Source organism: Lytechinus variegatus, chromosome 6, assembly GCF_018143015.1.
Source record: "Lytechinus variegatus isolate NC3 chromosome 6, Lvar_3.0, whole genome shotgun sequence".
Classification (NCBI taxonomy): domain Eukaryota; kingdom Metazoa; phylum Echinodermata; class Echinoidea; order Temnopleuroida; family Toxopneustidae; genus Lytechinus; species Lytechinus variegatus.
In genome coordinates, this window is record NC_054745.1 from 14,937,094 (window position 1) to 14,951,703 (window position 14,610).

At 35.4% G+C, this 14,610-nt stretch overlaps 1 protein-coding gene across 1 annotated transcript; it reads right to left on the bottom strand.

The window, feature by feature from the left end:
- Nucleotides 1-1,786: 1,786 nt before the first annotated feature.
- LOC121417069 lies at nucleotides 1,787-13,411 on the bottom strand. Its single transcript, XM_041610636.1, has 6 exons — nucleotides 13,148-13,411; nucleotides 9,331-9,493; nucleotides 4,582-4,656; nucleotides 3,156-3,404; nucleotides 2,386-2,451; nucleotides 1,787-1,908 (listed from the first exon to the last, which is right to left on the bottom strand). The coding sequence occupies exons 2-5, from the start codon at nucleotides 9,466-9,468 to the stop codon at nucleotides 2,389-2,391; spliced, it is 525 nt and encodes a 174-aa protein (XP_041466570.1). The 5' UTR covers nucleotides 9,469-9,493; nucleotides 13,148-13,411; the 3' UTR covers nucleotides 1,787-1,908; nucleotides 2,386-2,388.
- Nucleotides 13,412-14,610: the final 1,199 nt, after the last annotated feature.

The window sequence follows — 14,610 nt, forward strand, 5'->3', positions numbered from 1 at the left end:
AGTTGCAATCAATCGCAACTCTAAAAAATCATGCCAAACTTGATTTTCAACCAATCAACAGCGCGCATTTTGGACTTGCGATTGATTTTTTGACTTGCGTTTAAACCCAACTCTTTCTGCAACGGACCCCTGCTCCATGAAACAAGGAGTGTAAGCTGATTTGATATAGTTTAAATTGATCTATTGATTGTAAAATTACAACAGAATATTTGCGATTGATGGAAAATATTTTCTTGCAACACCCCCTAAATCTTATGGAATAACGCATACACCATGTGACGCACGCGCACAACACACTCACAAACACCCACCCACAAGCAGCAACAAAAAGTTACTTAACAATATTGTCTACGAAAGTGATAAAGAGGTATGGTAATTCAATATATAAAAATATGTAAATATAGATTTGCATAATGCTGGAGATCAAGACACAAAGATAGCGGGAGGAAGACATGATGTACATGAAGTTGGAAGCTTTATGAACATTAGAAGTAAAAAGAGGGAAAATTTGACGTGAGATTGCCTGTGCGTGTTACAGCTGCATAGCTAGAAAGAAATAGAGAGAGGGGGCGGGGGGGGGGTATGAGGAACGGGGTGAGGGGAGAGGACACACAGCAAAAACTGTGGTGTTAACCGGTGTACATAGAGGACCACACCAGTCATTTTACACCGGTGTTAAATTGGTGGTGTTAGTTTTACACTATAGGTGTTATTACAACACCTATGGTTGTTACATGTACACTCTTTGGTGTTATGTTCAATCTCTACGGTATTATTTTAACACCTCAGGGTGTGGTCCTCTATTAAAACCAATTGGTGTCAGTTTTAACACCACAGTTTTTACAGTGCAGGCAGAGAGGTACACGTAAAAGAACAAAAAGTGAGTAACACAATTAACACTTTCAACGACCATCCCACAGCCTAAAAGTGAAGATAGCGTGTTTGACTACTGAGAATACGGAGAACTAGTCCAAATTTAGATTAAATTATTAATCAAGTAGTTGTAAAAGTAAACCATATTCTAGGTTTCTTTCTTGTGAAGTTTATATAGATGGATTAAAAAAAATAATGTAAGGAATGCAGACAGGACCGGGAAGGATGAAATTTATATAAAAAGGCTGGGAACATAAAGAGACATTTAGAAATAAAAGAGGATTCGGAAGAGAGGGGAAGGGAAAGAGAGAGAGGGGGGGGGGTGTTTTCCAGAGTTTCAGCCTTACGAACTGAAAAAAACATATTTACAGAATTACATAAAAGGGAAGAGTATACTTAGCAATAATGATGAACATCATACCTTCAAGTATAGCAGAATTAAAGAACTCACGTGATTCCTTCAAACACAATGCAGGGGTAGTATTCTGATAATTGAACCTGGGTTTAACCCTTGTCTAAACTAAAATTTAAAACCATGGCGAATCAGAATGCAACCCAACACGGTTCAAAGCAGGGGCGGATCCAGGATTTTTCGAAAGGGGGCACATTTTCCCTGACAAGCAAAAAAAATGTCTTCACTTTCAAAGGGGGGGGCACACTTTTTTTTTACGGCATCTTTACATTACAAATTATAATTGTGCCTCTCAAGAAGGGGTGGGGGGGGGCACGGACCGGCTGTCCCCCCCCCCCCCCCAGATCCGCCAATGGTTTGAAGCATTTTTTATGGCACCTTCCTAATCAAGTGGAACTCATTGACATTTCCATGAAGAGATCATGAGATAAGTTTTTGTAAAGTTCTCCTTCCTAGTTCACAATGACTTGGGTAGATGAACTTCGTCATCACAGACTATTGTGATATATAACTACCAGGATAAATTAGACTACCAAGAATGTTTTTATGTTGTGGTTCCTTTTCTTCTGTATCTCTGGGCCAGTGATATCGAGGAGCGGAGTTCATTTCCTGGAAGAAAAACCCTGTAAAAAATAAACAATACAAAGGATAAGTATGTTTAATTGGTCTATGGCTATTTTGGTAATTACCGCAAGGAATTCCTATCCTACCTTGATGAAAGTTCAAGTAAAAAAGAAACATGGAGTATTATAGTTTTTTTTATGTAGTATTATTATTTTGTTGTGTTGTATTCCTGTTTTTGTTGTGTAGTTTTGTTTTCATTGTGTAGAATTTTTGTTTTCGTTGTGTAGTATTATTGTTTTCGTTGTGTAGTATTATTGTTTCTTGTTTTGTAGTATAATTTTTTAGGTGTGAAGTATGACTGTTTTTTGCTGTGTATTATTATTGTTTTCATTGTGCAGAATTGTGGTTTTTGTTGTGTAGTATTATTGTTTTCAATGTGTAGAATTGTTGATTTCGCTGTGTAGTATAATTGTTTTCGTTATATAGTATTATTGTTTTCGCTGTGTAGTATTATTGTTTACCTTCTGATTACTTACGTATCAAGCTTTGTAGATAGCTGGTATTTGCCTTGGAGGGTAATCGTAATACATCTGTTGTGGTCTCTGGTGAATGGAATGAATAAAAAAAAACGAGGAAAATATAAAAATTTAAGATCGTTTTCCATATTTCATGCATCTTCAGAAATATTAGGTTTTAATCAGTTGATATCATTTACAGTGAAACCGAACTAGTTCATCAACTGACTGAAAGCGAATACGTGATGTGAATAGATTGTATCTTTGAAAACTAACCCGTTTTTAATGAAATTGACCAAACGTGTGATGTCTTTTTATATTAAGTTGATATTTGGCACTTTTACCAATATATTCCAATATAACCCATTGCTTTTCAACAAATCACGGTTATGATTTGTTATACTTGTTACAAGGTTCCAATAAAAGAAGAATACACATACACCCTTTTAACGATAGATAAAAACTACCTTTTTCAATTGGCACGATATATCAACAATTTTGAACTATTTTTTTTTACTGGCGAAAGAATTAGGGCAATTTTACTGTCTCAAGTGATGAATTCGATCCCGTCAGGTGTAGCCTTGATAAATTCCGATTTATCTTTAAAATGGGCCGGTCGAGGTACCCTTTTTGGTCAAATATGGAATGTCAGATATCCTATCCACTGGTAGTAAACATTCAATCCTCGAATTTCATCCTTATTTCTATGATTTTAGCCACTTTAACAAAACGAGTCTATTGGAAAATGTTTAGGCCCGTGATACTATGAAGAAGGATTAAACAATGTATACCTCAGAGGGTGCACTTGGGCCGAAAATAGAACCTGCGCAGCAGTCGACAAACATGGCGATGAGAGCGAGGAAGAGGATGAATATATTGGCCAGGATGATGGCAGTGTAGAGCTCGACGTTCTCCTGCTGGGCTACGGACAATGCGCCGGTCACCGTGATCGATGACCACGCTCCCCACGTAACGAACCCGATGCAGATGGCGGCGACGATCAGGCCCAAGAAGTTACAGAGGATGACCGTGAATGAGAACTAAAATGGTATATTCACAACAAAATAGATTACATTTTTAGCTTTTCCAAATTTGCTTGTTATTCCTTATATCATGCAGCTTAGAGGGCAGGAGGGCAGTTTTTTCTGGAAATTTTCACGTAAGTCATCAAAATTGTGCACAATTAAATCTTCCAATTTCGCTATAAAAATTATGCAAGTGTTCCGAAAATAAGCTCGGTCGCTTTACTCCCTCGCTTTTGATTTTTTGTTTCAAAATTGTTAATGCATCTTCCCCCCGGGAAAAAATTCAACTTACGTCCATGTTTCCAAGAATCATTATCTCTCCAAATCAATTAAAGTAACCGTATCAAAGGCTTAAACAATAATTTTTCGTTTTGTAATATTTATTAATCATTCAGTTCAATACAAATCATCGTACAAATACTCATGGTATTAACATAATCATACAGTTGATAAATTCAGTAACAAAAATTAACCATTTGTAACCAATATGAATTCACAAAATCATACAATAGTTATGTAGAAAATTTATTACTCAACATTGATTAAACTGAATGAAATTTACAATAAAAAAATGGAAAAGGGTTCGAGTGCACCCCCCCCCCCCACAGACGCAGACACACACAGAAGAGACATAAAACAATTAGACAGTACAACAAAAAAAAACAATACAAAAGCAAATTAAGAAAAACAGAAGGAAGGAAAATAAAGAGAGAAAAAAGAATGAAAGGGAAGAAAAAAAAGAAAAAAAAGAAAGAGAAAGAAAGAAAGAAAGGAAAGAAGTAAGTAATAATGTTAATACATATAGATATAGATGTAATCGTTAAGAGCGATTAATCTAATGGTATATGCCTCACCGAGGTATATTGTATTACAAATGATTATTACACATATTATCATGCATATTTATGCCCAATATTTACTTTGAAAGTGTTGAGCTAACCATACCAACCAATATATAAAGTATATCATGATATTGTTATTCGCATAAAACTTGAAATACTAAAGGTCAAACCTTGTGTGGGTTTCAGATGGGGGGGGGGGGCTGTCCCATTTGATTCATACCCATTCCGCTGATTGCTGCTCTTAGAGAGAGTGGGGGGGGGAGGGGTATAGCAAGTGGGCGGTGAGTTCATGTGGACAAACAAGATATATATACATGATATATGGGGGAAAACACACACACAAAACTTACCGGCATGATGTCATCGCGGCTTCTCTTTTTCTTCTCAAAAACTTGTGTCAAGTTTGCACAGCCGATCATGACGTACTGTACAAAAAACAATGGGAGAAGGGGGGGGGGGTGAGGAAGGGGGGGAGGGGGAGGGAGGAAGACAGATAGACGTATAGTTAAAGAGGGGTATTTGGGAGAGGTGGATTGGAAGGATAGAAATAATAAGAGGGAGAAGAGTGTCATTAATTAAGCGAAGATACGCATTAGGGGGTTATGATCCTTTTGAGATATTTGAGCAAAATGTAAACTTATACACAGCAAAAACTGTGGTGTTAACCGGTGTACATAGAGGACCACACCAGTTATTTTACACCGGTGTTAGATTGGTGGTGTTAGTTTTACACCTGTAGGTGTTATTACAACACCTTTGGTTGTTACATTTACACTCTTTGGTGTTTTGTTCAATCTTTAGGGTGTAATTTTAACACCTCAGGGTGTGGTCCTCTATTAGCACCAATTGGTGTCAGTTTAAACACCACAGTTTTTAGAGTGAAGTAATTTTTCATCTCTCATTTCGAAGGAAAACCTTTCGTCATAGAAATAAAGATAAATATCGGACTTTTCCTCCATTACCAAAAAGAGAGTTGTAATAAAAAGTATGGAATTTCGAATGCATTATTGTTGTTTTTTAGTTGTACGATTATCATTATGAATAGTAAATAAATCTATACAGCATACACTCTAAAAACAAATCAGTCAAATTGACCAGGCAAGTAGTCAGCTAGCTGCAACTGATATGCTAGTCACATTCCTGCTATTATTTTTCAATTAGAAATAACTGTGTTCTAGTAAAATACGACTAGAAAATAGTCAAATATGACTGACGGACTAGAATAACAGTTTCACCCAGCTGACCCTATTAAATAATCATTTTTTGCTGATTTGTTTGTAGAGCGGTAGTATCTCAAACCATGGACATATATGCTACTCCTTCACATTCCATTTATTACCTTATGTATTTTGTTATTTTGTACAAATTCCGCAATTTTCACTGTTATTCTACTCGATCATTGTGGAAGCATCTGGATGCTTTTGAACAAATTTTAAAATGTAATGCTAGGAGAAAAGGTTGTTTTCTCTTCAGCACCATTTCTCTGGAATGCTCTTCCACTGAGGACCCGATCCGCAGAATCGCTTGAAGCATTCATTTTTTTTTTCAAAAATCCTATCTGTTTTCTTCTTTTGTCATGTTTGTTGAATATTTTAAGGTAACTTGATCTGGGGTCCGTTGCAGAAAGAGTTGCGTTTAAACGCAGTCAAAAAATCAATTGCAAGTCCCAAATGCGCGCTGTTGATTGGTTGAAAATCAAGTTGCGCATGATTTTTACAGTTGCGATCGATTGCTACTCTTTCTGCAACGGACCCCTGTCCATACACTCACACAAGCAAATCTGTATACCCCATCCCTCTGTGCCTCGGAATAGTTTACTAGATAGATGGCGCATGATAAATTTTTTTTTTACAATAATGATAAAATAATAACACATAAGATTTGTATAGCGCACTTTCCATCTTCATTAGATGCTCAAGGCGCTACACTCTTAAAACAAATCAGTCAAATTGACTAGACCAGCTAGTAGTCAGCTGGGAACAACTGATATGGCAATCACTGATAGTCACATTTCTGACATATATTCTAGTCAGAAATAACTCTGTTCTAGTAAAATATGACTAGAAAATAGTCAAATATGACTAGAATAACAATTGCACCCAGCTGACCTTATTAACTAGTCATTTTTGACTGATTTGTTTTTAGAGTGTATATGTTATTATTATTATCATCATCATCATTACATGTATTGTTATTATTTTGATCACGTTAAACTGTATCTTGTTGCTTTTAGGGATGTCAAATTAAATGAATTTGAATAAAAAAGCGGTTTATTAATATCTGAAAACTTGATTATTTCATATCTTATGCATGTTATGGGCCTTTATGAAAATTTAAACAGTGTTTTACTGTGCATCGACCTACATGTAGAATTATCGGGTGGGGTATCATAATATGACAATGGCTTTAATTCGGGTCACAAAACTTGAATAAAAAGAGAAAAATCCTTTTGATGAATAACAGTGTAAATAAAAGACGTTCGCTACCATTTATTCCATACACAGTACGTCATAATGCAAAAAAAAATTCTGAGCTTAAAGGGCGAATCGAACTTGGTGAAGTTGAAATAAATATAGTGAGATTGTATGGTATTTGAGCGTTTTACACAGTGAATTAATACGGGCCAGAATGAATAAAAAAATACGATGATGCTATAAAGAGCAATTCCACTGTAAAAAAAAAGCTGTTCAGTGATTTTATAAGCACTTATTTCATGCCCGTTGCTCGAATAACTATTGTTTAAAGTTTTAAACACATTGTTCAAAAAGTTTAAAGCATAGTTTTAAAAGATTAAACAATTCCAAAAGCTTTTTTTACAATATGTAAAAGTTTTAACAACTTGTTGTCAGGGTAACCGGCTTAGACTATGCGTTATTTTATACTGAGAAACTATTGACTGTTGGCCTATATTATGGTTGTTTACCTGTTGAATCTGTAAGCATTTCCCATACGCAGGAATAGCGAATCATTCACATTGATATTAAAATAATGACCACGAAGAGAGAGAATTTGCAAATAAGTAATTCCTAGTAGCTAGATAATTGATTGATACAACATGAATTAAAACATCAATGTCTAAATTTATTTTGTATTTTATTACTCAAAGATTAATCAAAACAAACTGATTGAAATTTAAAATGATAACTTTTAAGAGGCAAAATAAACACTTTTTTGGGGAAATATGTGAATCCATTCTAGCAAAACGCTTACTCAAGGAAGGAAAAAAAATTATATGCCATAAGTAAAATAATTACTCTAAATAACTATTTAGAAATGGCCGATGAAAAATGGACTTATATGTAAGAACCAATCATCTCTAACATTATTTTACATGTAATCATATGTTGTCTTTATTCCAACAGTACTAAACTCGCAAATAATATGTTGCGTAAAATTTAAGGAATAAATATCATATATCTATCAATTACAGATGACGCGTGGACTTACAAAGAACCAAAAAGAAAATCATCACTATAATCATGTTACAGGACATGTAATCATATTTTGTCTTTAACTTCGCTACATTCCAACAGAATTACTCTACAAAGCTCGCTATAAGTATTCATTGTATTTATAATGAAAACTGGAACAGGGTGGCGCTCGCAGTTGAACGCACAGTCTACATGTAATAATACTCCCATTGACCCATGCGGGGTCAAATTAATTCAAATTGCTTTTGATGTAGTTTTTGGAAAATTTTGGGTGTGTCCTATATCATACAGAGTGCATATGAGTTTGAATTGGTTCATAGTATTCCACATCACTGCGAAATTATGTTTGCATTTAATTCGTGTTTGCTTTACTCCGACATGCAAACACATGTGGAGATACAATTGGGCTGGGTATTCGATGGTGACCTAACAAACATTATCGAGGCAATCAAGTACATGTATATGGTTACGAAGGAATTGTAAAGTTTCACTTTTTTGTATTTATTTAATTTTCGAACATTCTCTTTTCAAATCTTATCTGATATCCATGTTTATCGGGCAAGGGGGTCTTTTTATGAATAGTTGTTATTTCGATTGGCGGTGGAAGCTTGTAAAACTAGGGGGTGCAGGGGCGGATCCAGCTTTCGCCAATAGGGCGACTGAGGGGGGGGGGCGGAATAATATCCACATTTTCCCTCATCGGCCGCTAAAAGCTGATTTTGCTTTGTTTTTTGAGGGGGTAGTTCTAAATAAAGACTAAAGATTAAAATAAGTACATCCTAGGTTTGTTCTTACAAATAAGATAACGTATATCATAAGGACTAAAATAAATAGTGCGGGTGCGAAGCACGAGCTCAATTTTTTTTTATCTGTCATGTATTCAGAAGTTATAATTGAACACTTTGATAAGTTTGAGTAATCATGATCAAATCAAAGGGTAGCCTGAGTAAGAATTTGCTTGTTTTCATCAGACCCTTATAAAAAACACAATACATTAAACATTACATGAATCTAACTAGATTTAAACACAAAATATATAATACAATATAATATAATAACGATGTTTGAATAATACAAACAAAGATAAAGAAACGCAAAGCACGAGCTTAAATGTTTAAAATACTGACCTGAAATGGGATCTGTCAAAGATTGTTTTCAGTTACTTATGAATAGGATACAAATGTAAGCAATCAAATATGCGAGCGCGAAGCGCAAGCTGCAATTTATATTATTATCAGACCTCACAAATGATAAACATTACAAGGAAATTTTAAAACATGACCAGGATGGGTAGCTCACTTAAGCTACTGAACAATTGATATTTCGACCTGAAAAACTAGACAGCCCTAGCATGTTTTAATAGTTACTTAATACTATACAAGCATGAAGCAGGCGCATATTTTTAATTATGCCTATATATTTTCAGATTTAGACCTTAAATACGATACTCTAATCACCTTTGGTAAGCATCAACAGTATCAGGAGAATAGGTAATTGTTATCTAATTAAAATTTGGACGCGACCGCGAAGCGGGAATAATTTTCCTATTATATTTCGACCTGATAATAAAGAGGTGTTAATGTCACAATATTTGTTCGTATTTTCATAAATGATAATATATAACTTAAATGTTCTTCCAAGTAAGCATGAAGGTGTGTTTACACTTACCAGGAGACCGCACCAGAGCGGGACTGCTGCGGCGGCATGATTGAACCTCAACGCTGCCCCGTTCCCTTGGAGTGCGAGAATGATCCCATAGGCGATCATCACCACTCCCGTGAAACCAAGAAACTTTTGCCTGAACATGGTTGAGATGGTAAGAGCCGCGGACCTGCAAGACAGATGAAACATGATTTGAAATCATAATCAGAAATCGAAATGATGATCATCATGTCAATCTATTTAAAGGGGAATAAAACCCTTGGGACTACACAGCAAAAACTGAGGTGTTAACCGGTGTACATAGAGGACGACACCAGTTTACACCGGTGTTAAAATGGTGGTGTTAGTTTTACACCTACAGGTGTTATTACAACACCTATGGTTGTTACATTAACACTCTTTGGTGCTATGTTCAATCTCTAGGGTGTTATTCTAACACCTCAGGGTGTGGTCCTCTATTAACACCAATTGGTGTCAGTTTTAACACCACAGTTTTTACAGTGTAGTAAGCTTGTACTGTGAAAACAGAAAGAAAAAAAATCAATGAAACTTTCAAATTGAGAAAAGGTGAAAAATATTACAAAAGTTTACGAATGACGTGGACATCCTATACCACTGGCAATGTGACCTACATGCATGGTAACGATGGTGTTCCACTTGTACACACCCCCAATTCCTTTTCTCAATATTTTATTTAAAAAAAAGTCTATCCATAGATAAAGTGTTTTTCCCCCCATGGGAGGACTTGTAATGCAGCAGAGTTATTAAAAAAAATATATGGCCCATGACGGACATAGACGCTGTGCTTTCATCAGAATGAGCAAAAGTATATATAGCTGTGACATCTTAATCCTGGTCGCATTGCCTATAAAAGAAGACCTCCATAGCATTAGAATTTTAAAGGACAAGTCCACCCCAACAAAAAGTTGATTTGAATAAAAAGAAAAAAAATCCAACAAGCATAATGCTGAAAATTTCATCAAAATCGGATGTGAAATAAGAAAGTTATGACATTTTTAAATTTCGCTTAATTTCACAAAACAGTTCTATGCACATCCCGGTCGGTATGCAAATGAGGGAACTGATGACATCACTCACTTTTTTATGTATTTTACTATAGGAATTATGGAATATTCAAATTTTCTCCCCATTGTCCTGTGAAACATAGTTTTATTTCTCCCTGAACATGTGGAATTACCATTGTTTAACATTTTATGGGTCAATCAAGTTTGTCCTAATTGTCAAGTCTGTAAAAATTGACAAATATATATTATTCAAACAATAAAAACAAAAGAAATAGTGAGTGGGGGACATCATCGAATCTCTCATTTGCATGTGACTAAATTGTGCATATAACTATTTTGTGAAAAATAAGCGAAACTTAAAAATGTCATAACTTTCTTATTTTACATCCGATTTTGATGAAATTTTCAGTGTTATGCTTGTTGGATTTTTCTCTTTTTATTCAAATCACATTTTTGTTGAGGTGGACTTGTCCTTTAAACATTCAAATGCTCATACCATTCCTATTTTTTTTAATTGTTCTCAAATTTTCATTGATCTTATTCTTCGATATTTCTTTTTTTTAACCAACTAACTTGTTCAAAAGTGTCATTCTCCTTAGTGGTGGTATTGTGAAAGTGATGATTGATGTGTCCAATACTTTTATATTATTTTCATGTGTTATGGCATTGATGATTGCATTAAGTGGTGTACCTATAATTTTCCACAGGGGGGTGTAAATTCATCCGCCCAAAAATTTGACAAGCAAGGAAAAAAAAAGTCTTCAAACTCGTCAGGGGGGAGGGAGGGGGGACAAGGATACGTCCTTTGCATGGGTTGTGACTCGTCAGGGGGGCAGGAACGCTAGTGATTGCATTGATAATAAATATCATGGTGATAGCATCAATGTTGTCGTTGTTATTTTTGTGATGTTGTTATTGATAATGATGGTGATGATGATGATGATGATGATGATGATGATGACAACTACGTGATTGTTATTGGTGATCGTGATGATGATGATGATAAAGAGGAGGATGATTATGATGATGATGATGATGGTGGTGATGATTATGATGATGATTATAATGATGGTGATGGTGATGGTGATGATGATGATGATGAAGATGAAGATGATTATGATTATGAAGAGGACGATGATTATGATGATGACATTTTTTTTGGTGAAAATCATAATGACGAGTATGATGATGATAATGATGATGATGATAATGATGATAATGATTATGATGATGATGATTTCGGTGGTGGTGGTGATCATAATTACAAGCAAGTAAAACAGTTCCAATCTGACAAGAAAGAACATGGTCCTACCACATGAACGACATATTTCCCCATTAAATATTTGCCATGACCATCAAAGGGGGGGGGGCACCTTTTTTGTACATTGAAAAATATTGACTATGATCCTCAAGGGGGGGGGCTGGATCCGCCACTGATAATGATAATCACGACCATGATCAAAATAATGATGAGGATGATGAATAAAATATATATAATATACTTTTTAAACATGTGTCTCATTGGTTTTACAATCACAAACATATTCACCATATTCCGATCCTATCATTGGTAAAGTAGTTGATATAATTCCACATAATGACAATTCATTCGTTGTATATCAACTAGCAAAACCGCACAATTGAATGAATTGTTTGAATTCTTAAATGATAATCATAGACATTCTCGAAACACATTGTCGTAAGAATGCATTCTACTGTATGTTATATGCCCCATGCTATATGCATAACTGGAATCACAACAGTACTATATAGATTTGTATATGTAAATTATATTTGTTGAATAATTCATGATCAGTATTAGGGACCATCTTCGCGTAGGTCTTACAAGACGACTACGCTGGTATATGTGGTGACGAACATATTGCACATTTTTAACACTGATAAATTTGAATGATGATGATGGTCATGATTAAGGTGATTAAAAATGAAAACATTGATGGTAAAATTACATAAGTTTGGTGAGAATCGTAATGGCATGCTAATAATAATATTTATAGTAGTAATAATTATGATAAGGTGTAATAGGCGTAGTAGATAATGATCATCATAATGTTAATGATAGGAATAGTAATGATAATAAAAAAAATATTAACAATAATAATAATTATCATCATAATTGTAATCATAATGAAACTAATGATAATAAGAATAATATTATGATCACATAATTTATGCTAATAAGAGCAAGGCATCATCAAGGTATCATGCATAATGTCCTTGTGACATTAACGCAGAACCCAAATAAAAGTTTATTTAAGATATAGCCCGTAAATGCAGTTTATAACATTTCAAATGCAAAAAAAATCGGCTTTATTATGGCATCATTATTTTTGTCGATGTCAGTCGTACTATTGCGAGGTTCATAAAAGATAGATCTATTTCTACATATCCACCCGAAGTGAAATATATTTCGAGGCGAAATGTGTAGGCAAAGTAAAACAGATGTCAAAGGATTGTTAACACTTTGACTGCACAGAATAAAACAGATAAATAAGCCCCAATAATGAATCGTAATTAATCAGTAATTGTTGTTTTGGGACTTGTCTAGCTATAGGTTTACTCGAAGGAACGGCCGGAAGTGCTTAAACACCTTCCCATGATGACAATAATAATTTGGTAGAGCAGAGACTGAACATTAAAACTTGTGAGAATAGGGAGAAAGAGGTTAGATTAGCCCTTGTGTCTTGTAACATCTCTTCCTTATTTTCGTTCCGCGGTGGTAAATAATGTTTTCAAACTTTTCGCCAAACTTATATTCATCGACTAATCCGACTTACCTTGAAATCTAAGACCGAATCAACTGAAGAAAGTTTCCTCTTCGAACGTTCTGCTGTGTCTTTTGGGGAGATTAACTTTTGCAACCATTCAATAGACAGTAATATGCGAACGAAATATAAAACAACCGGGCAATAGTAATGCTATCGCACGATGCGAAATAGCTTTCGACGGTACAGATCAGTGGCGACGCGCCCTTATTTTGTGTACCGAGATCCAAATTTCGTTTACACACGCAAACCCTTTGAACACACACAATTGAAAAACCACACCGCATCGATTTATAAAAAAGAGAAAAAATGCGTGCGAACAGAGGTCTTAGCCCACTAGGAATTAGGTAATACAAAAGAATCGACATGTAGATTCTTTTGTATTGTTTGTCCCGCTTCAGTGAGGTATCATAACTAAACATCCCTCAGCCGTAAGAAAGAGGGAGAAGTAGAGAGAAGGGAGAGACAGAGAAGGAGAAAGGGAAATGGGGAGAGAGAGAATGGGAGAGAGGTATATAGAGGTATGGGCGGATCCAGGATTTTCCAAGGGGGGGCACATTTCCTCGAGGAAAAAGACAGGGGTTTCAACTAAAAAATAAGGTATTTCGTCCGCGAAAAAAAATTTAAAGTAAAAAAAAAAAAAAAAAAGGTCTTCATCTTTAACCCTATATAGCCCGGGCTATTTTGAAATTGCATTTCTTTGTTTTTAATTTATTATATATTTCTTTGTTTTGAAATCTCTATTTTTTATTGTTTTTTTTTTTTAATCTAGAATAGTTGGTGCTAGCCCAAAAGAAAGTTATGTGAGGAAAAAAAGAAAAAAAAAACATTCATCTGACACTTCTTGTAAAACCCATACATTGTACACACAAAAGTCGATGGAAATTGCCATTTTCGGTGACATTGGTCACGAATATGTGCTATATCTCCGCAAGTGTACCCCCGATTTTCGCAGACATGGTCTCAAAATGTGCGGGAGATGTGAAACAAAAAATTCATGAAATTTCAGCGTATCATTTCTTGCATTTAGAAATTATCGCGAAAAATGTCGAGGGGGGGGGGGCTTTTAGGCCCCCTCCCCGGGCTTTATAGGGTTAAAGAGGAGGAAGACCAGACACTAATTTGTGTTTTAAAGGCATTCTTACATTACAAATTTTAATTGTGCCATTTAAAAGGGGGCACGGGCCGGCTTTGCCCCTTCCCCCTCCCCTGGATCCGCCGGTGGATAGAGGGAGTGTGGAGGGGAGACGTACAGGAGAAAGAAAGACGGAGAGAAGAGGGGGGGGGGGGTAGAGAGAGAGACTGTGAAGGAGGCCCGGAAGGAGGAGTAACAAAAACAAATCAAAGCTCTAAAGGGTTAGGGAACGAAGGGGGAGGGGGGGATCGTATAGAGGAAAAAGAAAAAAAATATTAAAGCTTGATCATGTTAGTAGGGTAGGGATGGCTTATGTGCAGTATCCGATATATTTTCAAAT

Coding starts and splice junctions, on each gene's coding strand:
- LOC121417069 (XM_041610636.1), bottom strand. CDS start 9,468: ATGTTCAGGCAAAAGTTTCTTGGTTTCACGGGAGTGGTGATGATCGCC. Junction 4,657..9,330: donor CGCTCTGGTGCGGTCTCCTG/GTAAGTGTAAAC, acceptor TTTTTTGTACAG/TACGTCATGATCGGCTGTGC. Junction 3,405..4,581: donor GCCGCGATGACATCATGCCG/GTAAGTTTTGTG, acceptor ATACCATTTTAG/TTCTCATTCACGGTCATCCT.